The 27195-nt window shown below is 42.7% G+C and overlaps 4 protein-coding genes across 7 annotated transcripts; 2 read left to right on the forward strand and 2 right to left on the reverse strand.

Annotated features, from left to right (window-relative positions):
• Positions 1-1869: 1869 nt before the first annotated feature.
• lsm4 (LSM4 homolog, U6 small nuclear RNA and mRNA degradation associated) lies at positions 1870-3952 on the reverse strand. The gene is made up of 5 exons (XM_062450499.1): positions 3816-3952; positions 3361-3402; positions 3047-3145; positions 2713-2896; positions 1870-2503 (listed from the first exon to the last, which is right to left on the reverse strand). Exons 1-5 carry the CDS (start codon positions 3816-3818, stop codon positions 2397-2399), a joined length of 435 nt encoding a protein of 144 aa, XP_062306483.1. The 5' UTR covers positions 3819-3952; the 3' UTR covers positions 1870-2396.
• Positions 3953-4001: 49 nt separating this feature from the next.
• pgpep1 (pyroglutamyl-peptidase I) lies at positions 4002-9567 on the forward strand. Its single transcript, XM_062450497.1, has 5 exons — positions 4002-4164; positions 5227-5279; positions 6586-6699; positions 6826-7058; positions 7257-9567. The coding sequence occupies exons 1-5, from the start codon at positions 4131-4133 to the stop codon at positions 7447-7449; spliced, it is 627 nt and encodes a 208-aa protein (XP_062306481.1). The 5' UTR covers positions 4002-4130; the 3' UTR covers positions 7450-9567.
• A 415-nt stretch (positions 9568-9982) lies between these two features.
• upf1 (UPF1 RNA helicase and ATPase) lies at positions 9983-23354 on the forward strand. Of its 4 annotated transcripts, none has more exons than XM_062450537.1 (24): positions 9983-10359; positions 10845-10987; positions 11232-11321; positions 11414-11581; positions 12085-12265; positions 12679-12840; positions 13358-13445; positions 13703-13801; positions 14369-14492; positions 14618-14777; positions 14969-15087; positions 15728-15892; positions 16175-16289; positions 16773-16916; positions 17098-17311; positions 17666-17783; positions 17888-18044; positions 18356-18498; positions 18882-19056; positions 19145-19244; positions 19461-19625; positions 19753-19973; positions 20332-20454; positions 20548-23354. In XM_062450537.1, the coding sequence occupies exons 1-23, from the start codon at positions 10189-10191 to the stop codon at positions 20449-20451; spliced, it is 3342 nt and encodes a 1113-aa protein (XP_062306521.1). In that variant the 5' UTR covers positions 9983-10188; the 3' UTR covers positions 20452-20454; positions 20548-23354. The 4 variants fall into 4 exon arrangements, with proteins under 4 accessions (XP_062306521.1, XP_062306523.1, XP_062306522.1 ...); XM_062450539.1 differs by having other exon boundaries at positions 19163-19244; XM_062450538.1 differs by having other exon boundaries at positions 14384-14492.
• On the reverse strand, positions 22704-26874 carry ddx49 (DEAD (Asp-Glu-Ala-Asp) box polypeptide 49). Its single transcript, XM_062450541.1, has 13 exons — positions 26625-26874; positions 26358-26481; positions 26148-26233; positions 25920-26041; positions 25508-25695; positions 25212-25352; positions 25013-25088; positions 24739-24815; positions 24547-24644; positions 24385-24459; positions 24002-24090; positions 23825-23896; positions 22704-23663 (listed from the first exon to the last, which is right to left on the reverse strand). Exons 1-13 carry the CDS (start codon positions 26737-26739, stop codon positions 23490-23492), a joined length of 1437 nt encoding a protein of 478 aa, XP_062306525.1. The 5' UTR covers positions 26740-26874; the 3' UTR covers positions 22704-23489.
• Between the last annotated feature and the right edge of the window lie 321 nt (positions 26875-27195).

Raw genomic sequence — 27195 nt, forward strand, 5'->3', positions numbered from 1 at the left:
CCTATGCAGTGTTTACTGTATATGAGGCTCTGTACAGATTTCTGCAACCAATTTCCTTGAAAAAGCACCATTGCTTTAAGGTTAGGATTAGGTATTAAAAAGTAAATACCATCAGTACTTTGAAAGTACTTTTCTATTATGGAAATCTTTCCATAATAAAAGTGCTTGGATTGTCAGTCCAGGAAGTGTATCTGTGGTGACACCTTGTGGCTTTTATAGAAATGAATTGTGTCTGTGCAGTGTACTGTACAGAGTTGGCATATTATCTTAGTGGTTGGTATATAATAATAATAATACATTTTATTTTCCAAGGTGCCTTTCTCGGCACTCAAGGACACCGTACAGAGGTATATAAGAAACATTAAAAGCAGCAGACAAATTAGAAATACAACAACATTAAAAACAACAGAAGGAAGCTATGCAAACAACATTACGTGGAATAGGCAGTAGTAAAGAGATGTGTTTTGAGTTGTGATTTGAAATGGGGGAATTAATCACTATTTCTGATTTGGGGTGGTAGTGAGTTCCAGAGACGGGGAGCAGAGCGGCTGAATGCTCTTCCCATGGTGGTGAGACGGGCAGAGGGGACAGACAGGTGTATGGAGGAAGAGGATCTGAGGAAGCGGGAGGTAGTGGGACCCTGGAGGAGATCAGAAAAATATTGGGGGGTGAGGTTGTGGATGGCCTTAAATGTAAACAGGAGAATCTTGTATTGTATGCGAAACTGGACCAGGAAGCCAGTGGAGCTGTTGAAGGACAGGAGTGATGTGGTGGATAGAGGGGGTGCGAGTTATAATGCGGGCAGCTGAATTCTGGACCAGTTGAAGTTTATGGAGGGATTTGTGAGGGAGGCCAAAAAGGAGGGAGTTGCAATAATCTAAACGGGAGGTGACAAGACTGTGTACAAGAATGGCGGCAGTGTGGGGGCTAAGGGAGCGGCGGAGACGGTTGATATTTCGCAGCTGAAAGTAGGCAGACCGAGTGACACCCAGACTCTTAACCTTGGGGGATGGTGAAACGGAGGAGTTCTCAATAATAAGACAAAAACTGTCGGTTTTGGATAAAGGGGATTTGGTGCCAATGAGGAGAACCTCGGTTTTATTACTGTTTAATTTGAGGAAGTTTTGGGTGAACCAGATTCTTATTTCAGTGTGCCCCTAAGGGATTTTTTATGTTTTCTTAAACTTTGTGTTGAAGTCAGTGAGTAAAGACATAGGCCTACTGTGTTAGAGTAAGGAGTGTTTGTGAGACAGGGAACTATAACATTGGTTTAATGCATTAGATTTGGTTTAAAGATATACATTATTCACTTTTAAACTAGGAACTGGGAATTATGGGTGGATTTTGTATACAATACACAAGGGCTTTCCTGAATCAGAATCAGAATTCGGTTTATTCGCCATGTATGTTATACAAACACGGAATTTACTGTGGCAGTAATGTCCTTCTTATTTCTTTAAAACATTTGGAATATTTCAATCAGCATTTGTGTGCATTAAGCCAAGAAAATGTGTATGCATATAGAACTATTCATATTCTTGTAATTATGCTAGTATATTATGTTATTACTTGTTGAACTGTGTAGTATGTTTAGGCACCCAGGTACAGAACACAATCATATAAAATATATTTAGTGATCCAAGTTGTGTTAACCAATATGATAGTATGTATCATGTGGAATCTGTCCTAATTCAATGTTATAATTAAAATGGTAACAGCTCTCTAAATTAATTGTTTTAAGCTTAGAAAGGTGTCTCAAGCTGGCCTTTACAGTATACAGTGACCACCTTTTAACAATGTTAGCTCCTGTAGAAGTGCATCAGTCAAAATTAATCCAGCAATTTTCAAATTACTACATTAAGTACAAAGTCTTTAACAAAAAGGTTTTATTTTCATGTCTTCTCTGGTACATAAATTACAACATTGTTTTGATGTACAAAATGAAAAATAAAATCCACAAACGTAAAACCCTAGGATACAAACATGAGTCTAAATGCCAGAGAAAACTTTTTTTAGATTCTTAGACATGTTCCATAATATAAATCAGCAACTAAAGTTCTCATTCAAATTACTTGCCAGGTGTACTACAGATAACTGGCAACAAATATTATACCATAAACTAAATGGCTCTGAATACAAAACAAAAAGACAAAAATAAGATTAAAACATGTTTTTCCCTAAATTGGAGCACAGGAGGGAAAAAGTCACATTATTTTAATTAACCCCCAAAAAATATTGTGACAATTTTTGAGAGTTCACAATGAAAGTATCGTCCACCACACACAACTATGACAAGCTACTGGTGTGAAATACCCTCAACTCATTAGATTTGTTTGAGTTACTCTCAAAACTCTAGACCTCCTTTCTTTCGTTTTCCCTCTGTTCAGTTCCGGGTCTCAGTGCTGGTTCTTAACACCCTGAGGTTTACCAGGTTTTTTGTTGTCTGGTTGCTGCTGTCCTCTGCCCACCCCTGGCATACCTCTGCCACGGCCGCCAAACAATCCTACACACAGGACAGCAAAAACAAGAAAATGCCGTCATATTTTATCACCCAATTCCTTTTGTTTATTAATCAAGGTTATCATGGTTTGTGACATCATCTCCACACCACTTTTTTTTAGGGGGAATTTAAGCTCCAGGTGCCATATATGAGGGCCTATACCAGACACTGAGTGAACCGCAACCCGAAAAGCACAGGTGTGTTTGTGTTACCTCTGCCGGCTCCACCGCCACGACCCTTGCCCTGCTGTTTGTTCTGCTGCATGCCGCCTCGCCCACGGCCCTTGGACACCACCTCCTCCTTCACCATGTCGATGATCTCATCGGGGATACGCAGATACTTGATGGTGCTCCCTCTGATATAGCACTCAGGCATCCTCCAAAACTTATCTCCATCCTAAAAACCACAGTGACAGTGTATTGTGAGGGTTAGACACAGTACTGGCACCATCAAGTAGCTATCAATGGATCTATCCTTTATTTGTGTCCATTATTTTATTATTACGTTGGATGAATTGAGTAATATAGTACTGAAATGTGACTTTACCCTTGAGGTGCAGATTACTTCTCTCAAGTTGATGTTCATCCAGTTGTCGCAACTGACCAAATGTCCGTTGTACGTCTCTCCATTCTTCAGTTCCACCAGCTGACAAGGAGAAATGGAACAGGTTATAATCTAGTTATGACCCAAACTAAGCTTTTCAAATCAGATGAATGCAGATTTGTTAACACATTGTTGCAATTTAATAAACTCAAATGATTATGCATGATCTAATAGAGTGGTGAGATAGAGGGTGAATCGCCATGTCTCTACGACTCAACTATGCATGCATAGACGGACAGCTTTTAAATCAACTTTACCATAGGGTGGTTCTGCGCAGTCTTCAGCAAAGAAAGAGGTAGCTGTTGAATTGATTAAACACACCATTAGCCATCCTGCCAATCATATAACTCGCTTAAAATGTTAGATATGTTATAGTTAGCTAGCTAACCAACAAAGCATGCTTTGGTAGACAGTTAACTTCGAAGCAAGGTTTGACTAGCTATCTATGTGCGCCCTAGCACAAGTGTAGCTCGGTTGGTAGCTAGATTTAAACTAGCAAGCTAGCTAAATGTACAAGGGCTGAACGAGCTAATACTAGCAGATGCATGGATAGCTACTGTAGCAAGCTATCGCGGCTAGCCTACATGGCAGGCAAACTGAAACTGACTTTCGCTACGTCCAAGCAACCAGGATTCCTCACAAGTAACTACTTAACTTACCTAACGTACCCCTAACATAGTAATTAACCTATCAAAAATGTAAGGATACTTACCATTCTAACTGATTATATCAAAAACTTTAGCTAGATTGAAAGCTAGCTTGCTGTTTCCCTCTTCATAGGCTGGTGGAAGTTTCTCCCGAGATGTCAATAATTCTGGCCAATTAGGCGACGGTAATGGTAGGTGATGGGCGGGACATCCGACTCTTGTCCCAAAGAGGAAAGAACGGTTTTGTGTTAACACAGAAGTGGTGTGGACTGGACGAGACCACAATCAGCTGTGAAAACAGCCTACACCCAGCCCTACACAAACGAAATCTTTCTTATCAAAAATAACTAGCTCGTCCTCTTTCTTCAGCTAGTGAGAAGATGGACAATAGTTCGCGGACTGTTGTTGTAACAGGTTAGTAAATGTTATGTTGAACTATTGCTTGAGTAACTACATTTCGGCTGTGAACAAAGCCACTTTGAAATGTGTAGAAAAGTTACGTGAAACTGCATCGGATATTTAAATAGTTGTTACTGCAAAGCTAGTTACACGAATTGCTTAAATATAGTGTCTGTCAATGTAGATATGTTAGTTTCGATCTCATTCCTCTGGCTGCTGGTCTAGTCTACGTGGAACCGTACGTTGGCTTCCAAAAATGCGCATGACAGTAACAAAGTGTTCAAGTAATATCGCTTAGATAACCCTTGACGTACACATTATAGCCGGCAGTGACATGTATTTTGACGAATTAATGCGTTTCTTGATTTCTAGGGCCACACACATCTCAGTACTTAAATATTTTCTACTTAAATTAACGTTTTAATGTGTTCTTAAACTATTTGTCCAACTTCACTGTATTTCATGACCAAGTTCACTGTCTTTTAACTACAATAAAGACACTGCTGGTTAGCTAGCTCGTCCACTTGTCCCCCAGACACAAAGGCCTGTTGAGGAGTGTGGTCAGTGGATAAAAGATGTGTAGATTGCCTGGGAATAGGGGCCTTCACAATAGAGAACTGGCTTGCAGCTGCCGACCTCAATCCCCCCTTTCGTCAGACAGACACTTCCCAGGGTCCCCAAGGGAACATGCCGGTAGCCCATTATTAACACAGGGAAGCAAACCTTTATTCGACCGTAACATCGACTGTATATTAACTACTACCAGGGCCGGCCCTTCGGTTTTGGGGGCCCTAAATAGAAATATTGTACGGGGCCCTTTTGATTGGCTTTTTCTTTGGGGGGGGGGGGGGGGGGGGGGGAACCAATCGCGGGGCCCTAAACAGATGTCCTGACTACTACACACATTTTTCACCAAATATGTGTTATTCACTTAATATGTGCATATATCTGTAAATAAAACCCATATGTTTAAATAAGCATACATTGTTTTGTGGCACATATTTATGGAATAAAAGCAAGTCCTAATTGAAGGTTCTGTACTCAAATAGTTTTTTTTATAGCTGTCATATTTTTCAGGGTTTGGGCCATTTGGAGAGCACTCAATCAATGCCAGTTGGGTAGCAGTTCAGGTATGAAAACCCCTGCGTATTGAAAAAGCTTTTATTTTAACATGATGTCATCCTCATCAACCTGTCTTTTATGTCAGTCAAGTGCTGTTTGCATTTCAGACACCATTGGCAGAAGACTTGTATATTGTATGTTTATGTATTGTATGTTAGTTAAATGTATTGTATGTTCATATAACATGAAGCCAACCACAGCAGGCGATAATAATTGTTCAAATTTCAAAAAATTGCTTTTCCCCTATGTGTCTAACTTTCAAAAGTTACTTTTAGGTACAGTTGGTGAAGAAACAGAAAATTCTCTTTGTAAGATCAATGTTTACTTAATTGACAATAGAAAATAGATTGTCTAGCCCTATTGCATTGCGTAGGTGATAAGTCATGGTCATGTGTCTCTCTTTAAGCCACCCTGCTAATGGAGAGATATGTAATAAGGCTGAGTATGGCAGAAGTAGTGGTAAGATTCTGCATGGGCATATTGGAGAGGGACAATAGTTGTCAGGGTGTCTAGACGGACTTGATAAGGATATTAAAAGCAAACAATAGGGTCCTTTGTGGCAGGGTCAGGGACGTGGTCAAACAACCCTCTTTTCAATATTAATAGGGGTCTGGCGGCTGTGGCCAGTTTCCCTTTGTAGAAGATTGGGAAGCCGTATGTTAAAGTCATACTGATTTATCTTCCTCAAAATAATCATTCCCTTTTGAATTTGGATTTGTTGGCTTGACCGTTTCCTTTTTCCTGTCAAAAAGGGTGTCAGGTGGCTGAGCGGTTAGGGAATTGGGCTAGTAATCAGAAGGTTGCCGGTTCGATCCCCAGCTCTGCAAAATGACGTTGTGTCCTTGGGCAAGGCACTTCACCCTACTTGCCTCAGGGGAATGTCCCTGTACTTACTGTAAGTCGCTCTGGATAAGAGCGTCTGCTAAATGACTAAATGTAAATGTAATGTAAATGTAAAAAGAGATCAGCTTGCAAATCTGATTAGGCCCAAGAAAATGTTAGGTTACTTAAATGGGAGTCAGGTGGCTGAGCGGTTAGGGAAGCGGGCTAGTAATCTAAAGGTTGCCAGTTCGATTCCCGGCCGAGCCAAATGACGTTGTGTCATTGGGCAAAGCACTTCACCCTACTTGCCTCGGAGGAGAATGTCCCTGTACTTACTGTAAGTCGCTCTGGATAAGAGCGTCTGCTAAATGACTAAATGTAAATGTGTAGTGATTTCAATACACTTATCATGTACCAAAGCCAAACTTATCCTCCAGTATCAGTTACCTCCTCACAGTTTCTGTGTTTTTTTGTTGTTATTTTTATTTAAAGGAACTGAAGAAGCTGGGCTTGGGCAATGACATACTGCATGTATGTGAAGTACCTGTGGAGTATCAGACCGTTCAGAGTTTGGTACCTTCGCTATGGAAAAAGTATCATCCACAAGTAAGATAAGATCATCTCATTTCACCTCTTCCTTGGCTACTTTTGAGTCATGTCATGTTAAATGCAGTTTGTCCTGCAGCAGTTAGTGAATTGAATACCATGTTATATTGTTCTCCTTGGAAACAGTTAATTGTTCATGTCGGAGTGTCCGCAATGGCAACGACAGTTACGCTGGAGAAGTGCGGTCGTAACCATGGCTACAAAGGTTTGGACAACAGCAGCTTCTGTCCAGATTCACAGTGTTGTGTTGTGGGAGGTCCTGATTGCATTGACTCTGTTATTGACATGGAATCTGTCTGCAAGAGAGTGGCAGCCACAGGCTTAGGGGTGGCCGTGTCCGTCTCCAAAGATGCTGGAAGGTAAATATCTACTTGTTTAGTTGTGCTTGTGATATATTTCGAAACCACTAAAGTAATTACAAACCTGTCAAACATATATATAAGAACAGGATATTTTAATTTGGAAGTATACTGTAGTACAGTACATACAGTTCAGTACAGAAATTCATATTTTCTAGCATCTCTCAACGCCTCCCCGTCCCTATCTCTCCTTAACAGATACCTTTGTGACTTCACCTACTACACTTCTTTATACCTGAGCCGTGGACGATCTGCGTTCATCCATGTCCCCCCCATAGGGAATCCCTACAGTGGGGAAGTCCTGGGCCGGGCCCTGCAAGCTATTGTTCAAGAAATGCTGGACCTGCTGGACCAAGCTGATGGGAAGATCCACTGCCAGCATGTACATTAAGTGACCCACTCAAGCCCTCCAAGCCTCTACCCCACTAACATACAAGACTAATTGCACTTACCCACAAGAAGCCAAACTATGTTTTTCTTTATTGTATCCTTGTCAGTAATTTCCACAAGTGCTTGACTCTGTACGGTTTTGTTCAGTGTTTTTCACACAGCGGCTAATGATTGGGAAGAGTCAAACTAATTGGGATGAGTGTAGTTGCATGCTCAGTTTAGACTTACATCCCATCTTATCTAGATTTGAGAAATTGTTCTGAAACACTGCCCTTTTACCTTTGTGTACTAGCATGTTTCATTTGAATTACAGGAAACCCTGTATACATGCGTTTTCTTTAGTTATTTGACCACTGTTAATGCTCAGCTTCTTCTTTAATCAGATTCATCCATTAACTCTCATACATATACAAACTTACTGATGTAGTCTCTAATGTAACTTTTATTGTAATATTCTAGTTTTAGGATTACAGCAATACTTATGTTTTTATACTCTATTCTCTTATAGAGGTATCATTTGAAAATGAATTTGCCCCCCAGGTTGTTTTTAATACCTCCTTTCTGATAAAATACGTCTTCTTTAATGTCAAATGAGATGGGCAGTACTTGGGTATTCATATTTCTCTATTGTTTCACTTTGTCTTGATTCAAACTATCATGGCTCATTGAATCCCATGTATTTCAGATATTTTGTCACACATTACATTGAACATATTGAACTTGTGAGACACATTCAAGTAGCACAAGAAGTAGCACAGTAAGAATCACAGAGATGATTTGTTTAGTTTTTACTGTATATTGAAGTGATTAAATGGTGCTGTCTTGAGGCATTGAGGCCTAGATGTTTTATAAAATATTTGATCTTTGAGCTGCAAATTGCGTAAACCATTGGCATAGTTTCTTCTCAACATTGTTACAGTTGCTGTTCTTATATATATTTTTTAAGTACTTTGCAAAATCTTGCAGTTTTATATTGGTGACTTGTTTCTGAGTCGTTTTTCTTTATAAGAAGTTCCTTTACTAAGGTTATTTATATCAGGGAACGGGTTGGTTCTTAGTCATATTGTCAAATCCTTTTGCCCAATTCTGACTAGATATAACACACCCAGACGTCTGCACCTGTGAGATTATATTTGAAAATATATACTGTATTATGGTTTATAAATAAATAGCTTTGATTTGCCCACTTTACCGAATCAGACAATTGCAGTTACGAATCCTAAATACTTAATTTCATCATGTTTGGAAGTTAAGAATTAGGACTTGGACACTGTGAGGCACTTTCGATTTTACGAACTGTTCTGTAGTTTTTATTGTTGTTCGGATCTCTCTTTGACTAGCACATGGCTGAAAAGCTTAATTATTTGAATCCACAGATTATTGTTTCACGTCTTTGAGTTTGAATTGATTCCTTCTTACCATCTCTGAAAATAAGTGATGAGATGACAGGATTGAGAACAGATGAACATGATTTCACCTATTTACTCGTGTCAAATCATAATCAAAGGTGGAAAGAAGGATACATTTCAAGTGTTGAAAAGGCACCTCTGTCAAAAGCTACAGTAAGTGGTAGATAACAGCATCAATCAGTGAATCTATGACCTTATTTGTTTAGAAAAGCTTGACTAAACTGCATATCCCTATAAAGAACTAACTGTGCATCCAAATTCTTATTGCCGATTCTGAGCATTGTAGTATACGTTTGTGTTTGTAGTTGCTGTATTGTTTTAAAACTTAACTCCAATTGCCTACCTGGATCAAATTACTCACTGTTCATGTTTTGTTTATACTGTTGAATGAAATAGGGAGATATTGAGATTCTGATTTTGTTAGGAAAATTGTACATGGTCATCAGGGAATGTCATTCAAGGAAAGCTTGCAGGTTTTTTTTTGCTGAATATATGGCATGATCTTAAACTGACCTTACTCTCAACTAACAGACATAAAAGCCTTAACCCTTGATGTTTCTTCAGTGTATGTTTTCATTTACACTTGACATCTGACCTGTGCCTTGACCTTGTTGAAATATGTTGTTATTGCAAAGGCCACACAGTTACCAAAAGGTCCGTTTTTTAATAAAAGAGAGGCTACAAACATCAGGCCAAAATGTGTACCACCACCTAAATGGTCCTTTGTGCATTATTGCTTGTCCTTATGTATACAATGTTTTCATATTAACATGGCCTTCTCTTTTTTAATGAGTTTATAATTGTTTTACATGATATGAAACAATCTTGCTAACCTGATCAATCTTCAGGCAGTCTTGGTTTACTAGTTTGTTGTCTACCTTCACATTCTGCTGGTTGCCTACATCCTGCATTGTATCCCTGTTGTCTGCAAATATGTTTTGAAAGGATTGTATATGTTGTTTATGTGAACAGAATACAGAATAACATTTTATTGCGGATGAGTTTGATACAGTATTTGCATGACGAAAAACAATACACAAGGACCAGAGGGGACAAGCACACAAATCTGTGTATACGTCATATTACACTTGGTGTGTTCTTCGTACTCATGTTGTGCGGCGCTAGGAAGTTCGTCACAGTTTGCTTTTGGAATTGAGGCTCTCGAGCTGTATTTTCGCTTTAATTTCTCGTGTGGTTCAGAACTTGTTTGGGTTTAAATCCAGCTTAGAACTGCGAATGCAAATATCCGAATTGATAAACATATAATTGAGATTCTTGTTAATCGTTATTATTGTTCCGGAATTCGTTTAGACAGTGCAACTTGTGTCGAGATGAGTGTGGAGGCGTACGGGCCGAGCTCTCAAACCCTCACCTTCCTGGACACCGAGGAAGCGGAGCTGCTTGGAGCAGATACCCAGGGCTCGGAATACGAATTTACTGATTTCACCCTACCCAGTCAGACGCAAACTCAAGGACAAACCCAAAGCCAGTTGGACAATCAGGTAATAATAATGTTGCTGGCTAGCTTGCCTGCCACTGGGAAACGGGTATGGAGGCCAGCTAACGTTAGCTACACGTTAGCTAGACATGCTAGTAGTAGCTTGCTTGCCACCCGCCTTAAGATAATCAACACGTAGCGATAAGCTAGTATGCTAAGTGCTAGCGTAAGTCTGCTAACGTTAGCTAGAGCTAGCTGTACCGCGGTCAATGTTGCTAACAACAGAGATGGCTAACTTTAATTAGCAAGTTGGGTAATTTTAAGGTTGACTTAATTTAAATGTTGAGCTATCAATTTAAACCAACATTGGCTAGCTAGCTACGATCCATTGCAAAGTGTTCATTTATTTTTAAAGAAATGTAATCCGAGTTAGAGTTAAGAAATTCTGTAGTGTTGTTTCCACCCTGTGTTTGATGTCTTGACAGTGCATTCATGGTTTATCTTTGTTGCTGTGCCTAAAACAATTTCCCTGTAATTATATCGACACAGGTGAACGGTCCTGATGATGGTCTTCACAATGGAGGTGTGGATGACTCTGTTGCTAAGGCAAGCCAACTTCTTGCTGAGCTGAACTTTGAAGAGGACGAAGAAGATACCTACTACACCAAAGACCTCCCACTGCATGCTTGCAGGTAAGGCAAAACCATTCTTAATCACTTGGCTAGGCCAAGTATTATTATGGGCATATGTTTTCCAGCTGAGGTGCTTGACAAACTGGCATAGTTACATGGATGTTACATAGGTTTTTACAATAAATTTAAACGTAAAGGATGTATGTATTGTGCTCTGCTTTGATAAATGTGGAATATGTTAAAGGTTGTTTTTATCGCTGATCATAAAATGAAACTAATGTAAATATTTTGTATTGTATTATAGTTACTGTGGTATTCATGATCCTGCATGTGTGGTGTACTGCAACACGAGCAAGAAATGGTTCTGCAATGGACGCGGCAATACATCCGGCAGGTACCGTACCCAAATCCACTTGTGATCATGCGTCTGTGCGTTCACCCTGTCACGCGCGAAAGGTGGTTTGATTGGTCGTGCTCTTGATTCAGCCACATCGTGAACCACCTGGTGAGGGCGAAGTGCAAAGAGGTGACGCTGCACAAAGACGGGCCGCTGGGCGAGACGGTGCTGGAGTGCTACAACTGCGGCTGTCGCAACGTCTTCCTCCTGGGCTTCATCCCAGCCAAGGCGGACTCTGTGGTCGTGCTGCTGTGCAGGTACATGTGGGCTGTGACACAATTATTAATAATAATCAGGGTTTCCCGCCGAAAATGTGTTAGTTAAGTTGGGAGGGGGGGGGGGGGGGTTGGGAGGGGGGGGTAGTTTGTGCGATAGACTAATGCGGGGGGGGGGCGAGTTTGTGCGATAGACAGAGAAGGGAGTCTGGCGTTGGTCACGGTTTGGAATGAAAGGGAGAAAACAGGACAGAGTAACACGGCGGATATCGCTATTAAAAAAACGTCACATTTTTTTGACAACGTAGTTCAGGCGGCAGACGTGTGTTGCTTAGGCGGCAGCCTTAACTGGAAAGTGCTGCGGGAAACCCTGATAATAATAATAATAATGCATATGTGGGTAGATGAAGGGAAGAATGGCCTCTGTTTTTGTTTTTTTGTGTTTACGTACATTATGAAATAGTCCTATCAAGTTGTTATCTCCCATGGGACACCCCTCCTACTAATTCCCTTTTTTCTCTGATCATCCTTGTCCCCCACAACAGGCAGCCATGTGCCAGCCAGAGCAGTCTGAAGGACATCAACTGGGACAGCTCTCAGTGGCAGCCACTCATCCAGGACCGCTGCTTCCTGTCCTGGCTGGTAAAGATCCCCTCTGAGCAGGAGCAGCTGAGGGCTCGCCAGATCACCGCCCAGCAGATCAACAAGCTGGAAGAGCTCTGGAAGGTAGGCTTCAGAACCCCAAAATAGATGAGGCACGCTGTGTGATTTTAAAGGTCAGCGGTAGAGCATTTGTGTTCAGATCGAGAGGTCACAGGTTCGAATCCCCACACTTTACATCGCTTTGGATGAAAGCGTCTTCAAAATATATAGATCATATGAACACACCATACTCATGATAAATACATCTCTGGAAGACTAATGTATGAATTAATTAACAGTTAAGGAGTAAGATTAATTGCAGTTTTTAAGTGGTGGGCAGCACTCCCATTGGTCCAAAGGCAAAACATCAAATGTAGAACTCCAAAGGCTGAAATAGTGGCATGTTTTTTGTTGTTGTTGGGTTGTTGTTGAGAAAAATGAAGAAATAACAACATAGTGATTTAAAAGGATCCAACTAAACCCTGCGTCTCCCTCAGGACAACCCCACAGCCACCCTGGAGGACCTGGAGAAGCCCGGGGTGGACGAGGAGCCCCAGCACGTGTTGCTGCGCTACGAGGACGCCTACCAGTACCAGAACATCTTCGGGCCCCTCGTCAAGCTGGAGGCCGACTACGACAAAAAGCTTAAAGAGTCCCAGGTACGTCGCCTTCCGATGCACTCTTTTCTGTTTGGAAGTTGTGTACTTTTGAGCCCGTTTCAGTTTGGTGGAGGATCTTGGAGTTCATGTGGGCCTTTTGTTGGCTTTTTTAAAATAGCAAGCAGATTTTATTTTTAAAAGTGGAATACTATGCAATTTATCCAAATTTAGCACATCGTTCAAGGGACAGTGCATGTTCAGGGAGTCAGGTGGCTGAGCGGTGAGGGAGTCGGGCTAGTAATCCGAAGGTTGCCAGTTCGATTCCCGGTCATGCCAACTGACGTTGTGCCCTTGGGCAAGGCACTTCACCCTACTTGCCTCGGGGTAATGTCCCTGTACTTACTGTAAGTCGCTCTGGATAAGAGCGTCTGCTAAATGACTAAATGTAAATGTAATGTAATGTTCAAGGAAATGGAATACTGTTTGAACACAGCAGGGGTTGTTTTGCCTTGTGTTATTAGCTTTCTGCAGTCTGACTAATGCGTCCTATTTTCTTTCCCTTTGTTCTTCTCCACAGACCCAAGACAATATAACAGTCAGGTGGGACCTGGGACTGAATAAAAAGCGGATTGCTTATTTCACACTGCCCAAGACGGACTCAGGTGGTAATTCTTTCAACTTACTACTATCTGTGTACCAGTGGTTCTGATTTGCATAGAACCCCAACATCGCACGCATCCCATACCTGCATCCCCTGGTGGTGTGTTAGTGTTTGTTTGTGGTGGTGTTGTCACATACCGGTATTGTATATTGTCGCCTCATTCCAACCCTTATTTCATTTTCTGTTTTCACTTTCTATAATTTGGCATTGGAGCGGAGGGTTTCCTAACTTGTCTCTGCTCGCGGTGGGTTTGTCCTCCAGATATGCGCCTGATGCAGGGAGATGAGATTTGTCTGCGCTACAAAGGAGACCTGGCCCCTCTGTGGAAAGGCATCGGCCACGTAATCAAAGTCCCTGACAGTATCCTTTTACTTTCTGCAAGAACTCATTTTGAAGAGCTTGGCTCTTCACTATGATTTGTGCTTGCATGTTTCCACTTCTCTTTTCCTTTTCTTGTGCCACCCTCTCAGCGTGGGCACGGTTTAGGGAGAAGGGACCATATCGCCACACACCCGGTGCCAAGTCAGGGTTGTAGTTTATAACACTGTTTAAGAATAGCCTCAGGGGGTCCTTTATGTTGTCAAGTTGAGATACACGCCACAGAAACATGCACATTTTGATGGTGACGAACATTGCAAGGTGGGGATGAAGGCCACCTCTTAAATCCTAAAGTGAGAAATTGCTATTTAAAATGGCCAGAATTCCATATTTAACTAGGAAGATGAGAAGGTTCTAGGCCCCTTAACTTGGATGTGGCCAAAACGTTCATTCCACCAGTTTTCATTACAGGTTATAACACACTGATAAAGGGACACCTTCCAGATACTCTGCTCCTTTTTCTGCCTTCACTACTATTAGCCACACTGTGCTGTTTCTACTCTAATTCCACAAAGAGGAAAGGCTATTTTGCTGTACTGATTTCCTTAGCACCCTTTGTGAAAGACTATGGAGATGAGATTGCTATTGAGTTGCGCAGCAGCGTCGGAGCCCCGGTGGAGATACCCCATAATTTCCAGGTGGATTTCGTCTGGAAGTCCACTTCCTTTGACAGGTATGCAAATGCACTCTGAACTCAATCCCCTGAGAAAACATAACAAGAAAGATATTGGCTTAAATCGATCGTTTGCTTTTGAAAGAGTCTCCCAAACGGTGGAATTGTCTTCTGCGTTCTTCCAGGATGCAGAGCGCCCTGAAGACGTTCGCCGTGGACGAGACGTCCGTCTCGGGCTACATCTACCACAAGCTGCTGGGCCATGAGGTGGAGGACGTCATCATCAAGTGTCAGCTGCCCAAGCGCTTCACTGCCCAGGGTCTCCCTGACCTCAACCACTCCCAGGTCAGTCCCACTGAACACTTTCGTTGGCGCTTCCATTTTGAATACAAGACGAAGGTGACACATCACAAAAAATAGCAAGAAATGTCTTCTTGTAGTGGCTAAAGATAGGCTTGGTGTGAGGTTTGACTGCTATCTGGTTGTTTTCCTACGTGCCGTGGCTCGAGCTAAGGTTGACGTGTGTTTTGTTACAGGTGTATGCAGTGAAAACTGTGCTGCAGAGGCCCCTGAGCCTCATCCAGGGGCCCCCTGGCACAGGGAAGACTGTCACCTCTGCCACCATAGTGTACCACCTTGCCAGGCAGGGCAATGGGTAAGACCTAAGACCAGTAGTCCAGTAGGCACCTTCTTGACAGGCTATCATGATTTATTGGTTTGTTGTTCTTCTCATAATGTATGCCTGCCTTATTAATTTTTTTATAGCCAAGGATGCAGTCGTTAAATATACTTTTCTTAATAAAGAAGTTGGGGGGACAGATTTGTTGTTTTCAACACCATGTATAATGAGTTCATAACCCTCTGAATGGTTTGTTTGTTTTCTTTCATTTTAATGTTTTTTCCTGGGAGTTTGTCCGTGTCTTCCTTGAGGGTTTAGATCGGTTTAGCCCTCTGCGGCATTGCTTGTAAAAAAAAAAAAAAAAGTGCCGTACAAATGAATGACATTTACATGCATTATGCATTTAGCAGACGCTTTTATCCAAAGCGACTTTCAAGAGAGACCTTTACAAAAGCGCATAGGTCACTGATCATAACAACGAGATAGCACCAAAACATTGCGAGCAGCCTAAACATGAAGCATACATTGTGGAAAACCAAATAAGTGCCAAAGGGAAGAACCATAAGAGCATGCAGTTAAACAAGTTACAATTGAACAACATGAAACTCCCCGCAAGAGTGTACTTGTAGAAAAAAATGTGATTGGCATTTGATTGGGATGGTGTGCTGTGGTGCAGGCCGGTGCTGGTGTGTGCTCCCAGCAACATCGCCGTGGACCAGCTGACTGAGAAGATCCACCAGACGGGCCTGAAGGTGGTGCGGCTCTGCGCCAAGAGCAGGGAGGCCATCGACTCGCCCGTCTCTTTCCTGGCCCTCCACAACCAGATCAGCAACATGGACAGGTGCGAAACGCAGGCCTTATCACGTCTGTTAATTGTCTTCCAATTTGAGCCTTAATCAGGAAGCTTTTATTGAGGTAATTGAGTCAAGTGTCTTGACTCACCCACATTTCCATATCTCTGTCTCAGCATGTTAACCGTAGACTAGGGAAGAAAAAAAGAGGGTACAATTGTCACAACATTTATCCCATTTTACCATCGTCATTTGCACAACCTAATTGAACCTTAAAAAAAATGTGATTGTGTACTAAACCCACTGTGCTTTGTGCCTGCTGCCCGCCGCAGTATGCCAGAGCTGCAGAAGCTCCAGCAGCTGAAGGATGAGACCGGAGAGCTGTCGTCCGCAGACGAGAAGCGCTACCGGGCCCTGAAGCGCACTGCGGAGCGGGAGCTGCTCATGGTGAGGACGGATTAGTCATTGTTTCTCCCCCCCCAACGTGCCAGTTGGCAGCGATCTTTGTAACCATCTGTGTAGTCCTGTGTGGCTGTGGTTGTTAGTTTTTTATTTAGAAAAGGTTATAAGTAGTTTAAAAGATTGGAAGTTGGGGGACAGTGTAGGCTGAGGCCTAACCGTAGGGGGCCGGGTTTGAATCCGGCCTTGGCCCTTTGCTGCATTTCTTCCCCTCTCTCTCACAATCCCTGCCTTTCCTGTCACACTTCACTTACAAACTGTCCAATAAAGAATGAAAAATGCTAAATAATTACATCTTAATAGAAGAAGAAAAAATCTGTGAAGATGCACCTGTCCAAGCTGCTGTACACATGGGTGGATAGGAAATACGAAACGTTTTCACTGGAGGCGTGCTGTGTCCAATGTTTGTTTAGTTTTTTTACTCACCACACGGTTCTCACACCCCCTCACTCCACCATCTTTCCTCCCCAGAATGCTGACGTGATCTGCTGCACTTGTGTGGGTGCCGGGGACCCCCGTCTGGCCAAGATGCAGTTCCGCTCCATCCTGATCGACGAGAGCACACAGGCCACGGAGCCCGAGTGCATGGTCCCCGTGGTGCTGGGGGCCAAACAGGTACACCACAACACAGACTGATGCGTGCCTGCTCTGGACACACACGTCACAAACCATTTCCTCGGTGTCAGAAAGTCACAGACAGTCTGTGATGGACGCCAGCGTACTACAGAGAACCTTCTCCGCGTAGTTTAAGTCGTTTTCCACAGTTGAATTAAATATCATTCCCTCCCGTCCTTAGCTCATCCTTGTGGGAGACCACTGCCAACTGGGCCCGGTGGTCATGTGTAAGAAGGCAGCCAAAGCGGGCCTGTCCCAGTCCCTGTTTGAGCGTCTGGTGGTTTTGGGCATCAGGCCCATCCGTCTGCAGGTGCAGTACCGCATGCACCCGGCGCTCAGCGCCTTCCCCTCCAACATCTTCTACGAGGGCTCCCTGCAGAATGGAGTCACTGCTGGTGAGCAATGGGGAAGGTCCCACTCCTTTTAGAAAATCAATTTAGCTGAGGCTATGATGAAGTTGAATCTGCGTTCAGGGACTATGCTTTGAAATGTTGAGCATAGCTTCTATTAAATGTCTAGGTCCTCTACAAAAGTTTTATAAATTATAATGTAAAGGATACTCAGCAAAACCAACAAACTTGTTTCAACTAAAATGGATATGTGTAGTTTAAAAGGCATTTCATTTGTCACCATGCTGTTTTCTTTGTACTAGACCAGTATTGGATTTTTTTATTTATTTTTACAAGCAGTGGTTCTTGTCTAGGACAGAGGAAGTCAATACCTAAACTTCCACTGTTTCTCCTCTGCAGCGGACCGTATCAAGAAAGGTTTTGACTTCCAGTGGCCGCAGCCAGACAAGCCCATGTACTTCTATGTGACCCAAGGCCAGGAGGAAATTGCTAGCTCTGGCACTTCCTACCTGAACAGGCACGTCGATCGTTCAGTTGTTTTTTTTGTTGTTGTACAAAACACAACATTGAATTATTACGGTATTGATTTAACTTGTGGGGAATTTTGCCCTTACCGTGCAGGACTGAGGCAGCCAATGTGGAGAAGATCACCACCAGGCTACTGAAGGCGGGAGCCAAGCCTGACCAGATAGGCATCATCACCCCGTACGAGGGGCAGCGGTCCTACCTGGTCCAGTACATGCAGTTCAGCGGCTCTCTCCACACCAAACTCTACCAGGTACAGCTTTAACTGTGTGTTTGTGTGTTGTGAACATTTTCAAGATGCTTTTTAATCAGAAGTCAATGTTGATATAATAAACAGTATTGATGTGTCAACCACCTATTTAAATGACCTTTTATTCATTCAGGTGAAGCTTTTTTCCAAATCGACATGTGGAGTAGAAAATTAAGGGTTAAAAGTGCATAGAACTAAGAGTATTTTGGTGGTCAGAGGAAGAGTTGTTTATTTAGCCGGCATAGTGCAAAGTAATCTCAGCAACCAGGCACGGTGCAACAATCATAATATCTGTGTTGTGTTCTCTATCACAGGAGGTTGAGATTGCCAGCGTTGATGCCTTCCAAGGCAGAGAGAAAGATTTCATCATCCTGTCTTGCGTCCGAGCCAACGAACACCAGGGAATCGGCTTCCTCAACGATCCGCGTCGACTGAACGTGGCTCTCACTCGAGCAAGGTAACCACATGGAACTGGTCCTGGTTCACAATCTGTATGCGCACTAGGAGTTCTGTCATTAATGACTTGTGACTGTAGTGAATAAACCATGAGAAGAAAGCACTTTCATGCAGAAAAATGAGAGGATTTGCTAGACATTGTAGTGAATTTCCATTTAAAAAATCTAATGTATTTGTATATCCCTTTTTACAAGCAATGACACAGAGGGTTTCACATACGCACATAGAACTGCCCCTCAGCAAACCTAAACCCTCAAGGAAGACAAGGAAAAACTCCCAGAAAAACGAATTTGAGAAAAAACACCATCCCTATCCTAGGTTGTCTCATCGACTGGTTTGTTGACTGACACTGTGTGTGTGTGTGTGTGTGTGTGTTGTGTCCAGGTATGGTGTGATCATTGTGGGGAACCCCAAGGCCCTGTCCAAGCAGCCCCTGTGGAACCACCTGCTGAACTACTACAAGGAGCAGAAGGTGCTGGTGGAAGGACCCCTCAACAACCTGAGGGAGAGCCTCATGCAGTTCAGCAAGCCCCGCAAGCTGGTCAACACCATCAACCCTGTACGTATAACCCCCCTCACCCCCTTGATATATTCCTCCCTCCAACCAGCAATGTAATAATGACGAGTGTGACATATGTGGCTAGCAGATATGTGTTGCTCCCCAGGGAGGCCGTTTCATGAGCACTGCCATGTACGACGCCCGCGAGGCCCTCATCCCAGGGTCGGCCTACGACCGCAGCAGCGCAGGTCAGCCCAGTCGCCTCTCTGTTCAGTCTTTCACTTTCCGGTTTTGGAACGTTTTCCCCCTTTCTTTCTGTCAAATATTTTTGGACAAATGTTACAAACGTGTTAACGAAAGTCAATCTTCACTCTTAGGTGATTTAACTTACCAACTGAGACGTCAGCTGTCGTGTGTGTGTGTGTGTGTGTGTGTAATACGATCCTGTGGCGTTTCCTTTCCAGCGCGGGGTCCATCCAACATGTACTTCCAGACCCATGACCAGATAGGCATGATCGGAGCTGGGCCAGGTCTAATGGGAGCCATGAACCTCCCCATCCCCTTCAACTTGGTGATGCCCCCCATGCCTCCACCAGGATATTTGGGTCAGACCAATGGTCCTGCAGCAGGTGAGGGAAAACGGATTTCCAGGAAAAGTTGTTTGCTTTCAATTCAATTCCAACATAACCCAGCATACCTTTCGACAGGGCGAGTGCTTCTCCTGACGCTCTGATTTGGTCCTTCCTGTATTTCCAGGTCGCGGGGCTCTGAAGGGCAAGGTCGGACGCGGCGGGCGCCAGAGGAACCGTGGCATGGGTAACCATGGCACCGGGCAGGGCAACGGGCCCAACAGCCAGGCCAGCCAGGACGGGGCCTCCCAGCCCTTCTCCCAGGGGCCCCTCACACAGGGCTACATATCCATGAGCCAGCCCTCGCAGATGAGCCAGCCCGGCCTCTCCCAGCCTGAGCTGTCCCAGGTAACCACACCGCACACGCTTTCACCTCACTGCTTGGGAGTCAGGTGGCTGAGCGGTTAGGGAATCGGGCTAGTAATCAGAAGGTTGCCGGCTCCATTCCCGGCCGTGAAAAATGACATTGTGTCCTTGGGCAAGGCACTTCACCCTACTTGCCTCGGGGGAATGTCCCTGTACTTACTGTAAGTCGCTCTGGATAAGAGCGTCTGCTAAATGACTAAATGTAAGGCCTTGGCCCATGTGGGACCATGTGGTTGTTTGGGCTCAAAGTGTCTGAAACATTACGCAGGGGTCAGTACTGAGATACTATAGCACTTGTCTTATCATAGACTTAATGTTATTTTCATTTCTTATTTTACAGGACAGTTACTTAGGCGATGAATTCAAATCCCAGATTGACGTGGCTTTGTCCCAAGACTCTACTTACCAGGGCGAGCGTGCATACCAACATGGTGGGGTGACTGGACTGTCACAGTACTAGAGTGTAAGTGCACTGGTTTTTGTTTTCATCTTTATGGCCAGAAGACATTGCGTTGGCGAACTGTACCGTAACATCTTGTTTGTTCTTTTCCCGTAGGTTGTTGGAAGAGGGGAGCTAGGCTTCAGCAGAGCTTAGTTCGTCAGCATTTTAATCTGGGTAATGATAAAAACAAAAAATGGATACCTGTTTTCCTCTGCTACAACTGAAGCACCACCGTGTGAAAGCAACAGGAGAGAGAAATCTACCAATCACGAGCGAGAGAGAGAGAAGAGGCGTCAGAGAACGTAAACAGACGGGCAGGAAGAGCGAGGACGAGCGGGGAGCAAGCGACCACCGCTGGAACACGGGGGACGTGGATGAGGGCAGGAAACGGACGAAGGCAGGAAACGGACGAAGGCAGGAGCTCAAGCTGCCGCAGGGGGAAGACGAAGAAGACCTGGCGGGGTCTCGCGCAGGGAAACGAAACGAGGAAGACCTCCCAACGAAAGTGGCCCACCATCCCCCCCCCCCTCCCCTCCCCCCCCTCCAGACACCATCACTCCCGTCTCCACTCTCGCACCTCTGAGGGGAATGGTCTGCTCGGGAATAACTGGGGAAGGGCTAAGTTCTCAAGCTATTCGGTGAGTGTCCCACTCTTGAAAGGAGAAGGGGATAAACCGGGGAGGGGGTGTGGATCGCCGACAAGTAGGCAACGCAGGTAATCCTCACCTCAAAGTTGATTGGTTGTCCAGCCTGTTTGAAGTCCAGACTCATTTAGCATTCGATAGAAGTGAAAGCAGAGTGGTGGCTGTGTTCTCCTGGACCCGGGATCTCATCAGGGGGCCTCCGCAGCCTCAGCAGCAGCAGTCGAGGCCTCTCGTCATCGTTCAGCTTCTGAGTTGACACGGTTTCTGCGCTTAAAGTCTGATATTAAAGAACTTTGAATTTAAATGCCTTTGATTGCCTTGGGGAACCATTGGCTTTTTCAACAGGTCTTTAAAACAAAAAAAGGTGGTTGACTACAAGTCTACGGTGGAGTGGCATGGGGATTTCAGACGAAAGTTTCTCAAGATGTGAGTTGTGGATTAGAGAGATCCATAATCGTGAGACTGATATATATTTTTTTCTTTTTCGTTTTTTGAAGTACCTTTCTTATTGCAAAGCACAAAAGCAAAAAAAAAAAAAAAAAAAAATCTAACTATCAACAATGACCAGCATTGAATATAAGATAATAACAAGGCCTGTTGTAATATTGGGTGGGACATTTTTGATGTTTTTATTTTTATGCTTTGTATGCTTAGCAACTGCTTTGAAGAAGGTCTTTATTTGGGGGCTGTGAGGGCCTCCAATGGGGAAATACTGGCTGTCTGTATGAATCAAAACCCAGTAAAGAAAAATATGTGAAAGGCAGATAATAGAACCTGTATAAGGCTACACATGCTTTTGTGACTGGTTAATTGAAAGAGGTAGGCGCATACAAATACCAAACAGGTTGAAAAGGAAGGTGGCTGAAGGATGTGGTGAGACTAATATAGCCAGTACTGCATGAGCCCCATAACCTCTAAAAGAGATTATTTAGTCAGGAGTCATCAATTGTCACTCACGGTTGGGTGTTTTTGTATGGAGGCTACATGAAATGTACTTGTAGAAGTATCTCACATCCATATGAGCCATTTCAAATAACATTGGACTGGTGCTGATTCCATAAGTTTATTGAAAAAGGATTTCTTACGTCATTCTCACGAGAAGAATGCGTATCTGAACCGGTGCCTATAAGAACTCACTTATCTTCAGGTGTAAAAAGCAGCACACACATGAATGTAAGGAAAAACCTATGCCAGCATATGTTAACCTCATAACCAATATTACCACACGAGGAATACAAAAACAAGCTCCATAGACCCCAGAGATGAACAGGCCGTTTTGTTGTGGTCTCTGTAGGGATGCACTGAGGGAAGCCACCTTCCTTCTCTGAGTTGGTATGAATCCTGGCTGGTTGAAGTGCTTTGCTTTGTGTACTTTTTATTTTGTGTTTTTAAAAACAATGTCGCCTTCCCTATAGTTGATCCCTCCTAGATGTTTTCCATCGTATCGGTATGGCTTTCTGAACACGCCACACCCTCCCTTTTTGTGAATTATGTTTAACGTCATCCTTGAGCTCATTCTATTTTGCCCAGTGGAACTATTTGCTTCTGTGTGCCATGTCGTTTTGAGCTGGGTAGATTGTAGTCCCCTTTTTGTAGTTTTTACTGTTGTATTTTGTTTTGAGTAGCTTATTCAGTGATGAAGGGGACGAGGTAGAAGTTATGGTTTACTTTTTGTTCCAGATACTCCTTCAACTGTGGATGTTTCGGATTTGAGGGTTCAGTCTTTGTATCAGTTTTTAGAATGTTGTGTGCGGAACACCATGAGAATGTACTCATTTTACCACCTGCTTCCTTCCGTTTAAACTTCCACATAAAAAGGCCGCTAGCTTGATTTTAATTTCAGTGAATCCAAAACACACATTGTTTGACAATCATGCTGTCACATACTAGCTATATATAGTTGAACAGTGTGTTTAGAAGTAGTACGTTACAAGATTGTGATTTCCGTGTTCATGTTCTTTTGTGCAATTAATTCATTTTCCATTTCAGGCCTATAGTACCTATCACTCATTTGAAAACAATCCTACAGATAATATAACTATTTTCCTCTGGACCAAAAGAGATCCATGTTTTCTTTGCCAGAATGAGCTATAGTTGCCCAACACAGAATTAAATGAAAGGTTTGAAATGCAGGTGCACACCCTAGATTAATTAGACACGTTTCTGATAAGGGTACATGATTTGATCTTATTTGCAGTAAAGACTAATCAAGACGATTCACATTGGGATTCAATTCTTGTAAAACTGAACGCATCAATAAAGTTTGATTGTCACCAATTTGCCCATGTATTGTGATTTATTCAAACTACACAAGCCTAAAAGAGAAATACCAGAATATACTATGGCACCATAGGTGAAGAAATTAATTATCAAATATACAAAAATATACACACGTTCATTTACAACTAGGTGTTATGTGGACTTTGCAGACTTTTTCTTTTGGATATGTTTACTTTTCATCAGTTTCTTTTTCAACATTCCTTGTTGTTTCTGCTGAATTGTTTCTTGAATCCGCTCCTTAAATTTCCGTTTTTCACTACGGATCTTGTCCAATTCCGCCTTTCTTTTTGCCTCCAAGTCTGGATCCTGATCAAGAGGAATGTAAGTTAACACAATTGAAGAGAGCATTGGGTTGAACAGATAATTGTGAATGTGTCATATTTTCCTGAAAAGCCTAAAATCTGTCTAATCCATATCAAAACACTGGATAAATCATTGGAAGCTGCTATGTTTAACAGAACACGTACTTTCCCTTCCAGGATCATCTGTTTCCTTTTGTTGATCTCCTTCTTCTCATCGAAATCTGTAGACTCAAGTCTCTACACAAACACGGAAAAGAGAAACAGCACTTAATAGCAGTTACATATGAAGCCACACACTTATGTTGACACAATGATGTGAATGTATTTTCAGACGGGCCTTACGATTTCACACTCTCGTCTTGTCACGTTGACTTGGGTGAGGATCTTCAGCACATCTTTCTCTTCAACTGAATATTCACTCAGCTTAGTCTCTAAACCGACAAAAGTAGAACTCATGAAATGTGTATAGTTGCCGACTGTTGCTTAACATGCTGTGTGAGACATACTTTTTTAATACTGTTGATGGATATCACAAACGCTAACCTTCCCATTTAATTAGATAGCTTAGATGATTGACGTAACAGTTAAGACCGTAGCCTTCATTTTAAGGTTCAAGACTTAACTGTTGACAGCTATGGTTGCTACAGAAATATCCAACCAGCATCCTCTGAACTGTGATAGAATGTTCTACATATTAGTCTATAGATGGATAGAAACAGCCTTACGAATCTGCTCCTCAATGGATTGGACCAGGTGGATGTCGTACTGAGTCACCAGAGTGATCGAGACGCCGTTCCTTCCTGCAGAGGAAACAAGAAGTTGTTATGCATATTTACTCATATGGGTAGTCGACATGTAAAAATACAGTAACCACAGAGCTCTGTTACCTGCTCTGGCTGTTCTTCCAACTCTGTGGATGTAGATTTTTGGCAGACCTGGAGTGTTGTGGTTGATGACGACCTGGACTGTTGGAATATCCAGACCCCTAGTCGTTTTTGAAATGGAAAAAATAGTTTCAAAAAGTCCATGTAGAAGAAGAAGGCTCGTCAGGTTTAGTACATATTTTCATGCAATCTTACCTGGCTGCCACATCTGTTGCAATGAGGATTTTGTAGACACTGGACTTGAACTTTGCTAGGTTGGTAAAACGTTGTTTCTTTGAAAAGAATAAGCACAACTTGTTAAATACATTTAGAAGACCTATTATCCATCTACACTGTATATAAATATGCAGTAGGTCTACGATTATCATTTTGCACATTCATTTTCACCGAATGTATGATATGAAGTTTTTTCTGTTAACGATTTACTTATCAAATATATTTGGTATTTTTCTAATATACTGTCACTTACCTGCTTCATCATAGAATGTAAGGAAATGGTGGGGAAGTTGAACTCGCGGAGCATCATTGTGAGTATTTGACAATTCCTATGGACAGATCACAGAACAAATCTTTCATTTGAACAAAAGGCTGTTTACGAACATTTAATCTTCAGCACGTTTGTCATTTTAGTACAGACTAAAACAGTATGTGGCCCAAGAAGCTCATACTTGCAGGTGCTGGTGAAGATCATGATGGACCAATCATCATGCTCGTCTTGGAACTTCTGGATCAGGTACACCAGATAGGCGTCTTTCACTTTCTCTGGGGTTAGGATGTATCTCTGATCCAACTCTTCGACCGTGCGCGTCCTTAAAGAAAAACAAACTAGCTTTATCCCTTTATTCACAAACACTATACAAGTGGGTTCTGTGACTATTCCTTGAATCAAAGGTTTACTTATTAGATAAAATTCAAGTAATTTTTTACGAGTCATTAGCAGAGATTAGTTCAATAATATACTTACTCAGATTTGCTTTCCCAGAAGAAGGGCTCGTTCATGGCGATGCTTTTGAGCTCCTGCAGTGTGTCTGTGAGGGTGGCACTGAAGAGGAGAGTCTGGCGTTTGGCTGGCACAGCCCCCAGGATCACCTCCAGGTCCTTGGTGAAGTCTGTGCAGCCCTGCTCTAGCAGGCGATCCGCTTCATCCATGATCTGTCACAAGGAAACACTGTCAGGACCAGTTGGGGATCATGGTAACTACACCAGTAGTTAATTGAGGTCCCCAAATGTTTTATATTGAAACAATTGAGTGGTGTATTTAAACAACATTATAACTTCTGACAGTAATGTCTCAAATGTTCATATAAGTGTTTCTGTCGGTACACCTCAGTCAAACCAATAATAACACATGGATTGTTTATCCGTCTCAGACTCACCAGAAACCGGATCTTCTTGATGCTAAAGGTGTTGGAGCTTCGTATGTGGTCTGCCAGTCGTCCTGGTGTGGCTACAACAATGTGAGGCTTATTTGACAACTCCAAGGCTTGAGTGATCATGTCTGTTGGCAAAATAACATGGAAGTTTCAAACAACTGTTTGACAGTCAAGGCTTAAGGTCGCTTGTGAGGTATAATCCTCTTTTCATAAAATATTATAAGACATTACCCATTCCACCAACAATAATGCAATCCCTCAAGCCCAGCGGTTTGCCAAAGACTCTAAACTGCTCAGCAATCTGGTACGCCAACTCTCTGCAAACAATAACAAACAGTTCTTTTAATCGTAAATACGTAAAGCTAGTCATCTAGTTTCATTTAAACATAGTCTTATTTGGCTGATTATACTACTAGTCTAACAAGCCAGAGATCCACTGACCTGGTTGGCGTGAGCACGAGACAGAATATCCCAAATGGATCCTCAGATAACTTCTGGAGCACTGGTAAAACAAACGCAGCAGTCTTTCCACTGCCAGTTTTTGCACAGCCCATCACATCCCGACCTAGAAGAAAACCATGAGAATCCACAAATATGTTCGTTATCTACTGACATAATTTCAAGAGGCTGTTAGGTCTAGTAATAAAATACAGCATTTTGTTTTAATAAAGTTTATAAAAAGATTAGCTAGCTGGCTAATAGTCTTACCTTCCAAAATTGGTGGCACACAGTTCTCCTGGACGGGTGTTGGTTTACTTATCCCCAATTGTGTACATTGTTGTATCAACCAATTTGACAGCCCTAGAGAGGAAAACTCAGACATTTTTGCTAATTCTTACGTCCTCGACCAATTAATATACTACTAAGTAACTAGTTCAGATCGAAATGAAAATAAAAATGATCAGCGGTAGTCACATCCTCGTGTCGGCTCTCAATAGGCGCATGCTGATGACGTCAGCCGAGCGTCCCATTTGCAATACTTGAAGCTCTAAAGCTCACTCATTAGTTGCTGCGGTAAGCAGGTGAATGAGGACTCATTAATACGATTATTAATACTTCTCAAAAATACAATTATCCTACAAAAGAAAAAAAATCTAATTTCAAAACGTCCTAATTAAATAGTATTTCTGGATGTTCCTCCCACTAAATCACTATGGAATGTGTATTGGCAAACATACCATTCTAGGAGTCTGGTGTAAGTGATGTAACACGCCTACAGGAGTGAATACATCTGGGGAATAACTGAAAAATAGGAATTATAATCGTGAATACAAACAAA

The sequence above is a fragment of the Osmerus eperlanus genome, chromosome 24 (assembly GCF_963692335.1).
Source record: "Osmerus eperlanus chromosome 24, fOsmEpe2.1, whole genome shotgun sequence".
Classification (NCBI taxonomy): Eukaryota; Metazoa; Chordata; class Actinopteri; order Osmeriformes; family Osmeridae; genus Osmerus; species Osmerus eperlanus.

Excerpts from the sequence above, each read along its gene's own strand:
- lsm4 (XM_062450499.1), bottom strand. Across the intron at positions 2,897-3,046 it reads AAGTAATCTGCACCTCAAGG|GATGGAGATAAGTTTTGGAG; the intron begins GTAAAGTCACAT and ends TGTGGTTTTTAG. Across the intron at positions 2,504-2,712 it reads TGGCGGTGGAGCCGGCAGAG|GATTGTTTGGCGGCCGTGGC; the intron begins GTAACACAAACA and ends TCCTGTGTGTAG.
- pgpep1 (XM_062450497.1), top strand. The coding sequence starts at position 4,131 with ATGGACAATAGTTCGCGGACTGTTGTTGTAACAG. Across the intron at positions 4,165-5,226 it reads GCGGACTGTTGTTGTAACAG|GGTTTGGGCCATTTGGAGAG; the intron begins GTTAGTAAATGT and ends CATATTTTTCAG. Across the intron at positions 6,700-6,825 it reads GGAAAAAGTATCATCCACAA|TTAATTGTTCATGTCGGAGT; the intron begins GTAAGATAAGAT and ends CCTTGGAAACAG.
- upf1 (XM_062450537.1), top strand. The coding sequence starts at position 10,189 with ATGAGTGTGGAGGCGTACGGGCCGAGCTCTCAAACCCTCACCTTCCTG. Across the intron at positions 15,893-16,174 it reads CAGATCAGCAACATGGACAG|TATGCCAGAGCTGCAGAAGC; the intron begins GTGCGAAACGCA and ends TGCCCGCCGCAG. Across the intron at positions 16,290-16,772 it reads CGGAGCGGGAGCTGCTCATG|AATGCTGACGTGATCTGCTG; the intron begins GTGAGGACGGAT and ends TTTCCTCCCCAG.
- ddx49 (XM_062450541.1), bottom strand. The coding sequence starts at position 26,739 with ATGTCTGAGTTTTCCTCTCTAGGGCTGTCAAATTGGTTGATACAACAA. Across the intron at positions 25,089-25,211 it reads ATCTTCACCAGCACCTGCAA|GAATTGTCAAATACTCACAA; the intron begins GTATGAGCTTCT and ends ATCTGTCCATAG. Across the intron at positions 24,816-25,012 it reads TACATTCTATGATGAAGCAG|AAACAACGTTTTACCAACCT; the intron begins GTAAGTGACAGT and ends TTCTTTTCAAAG.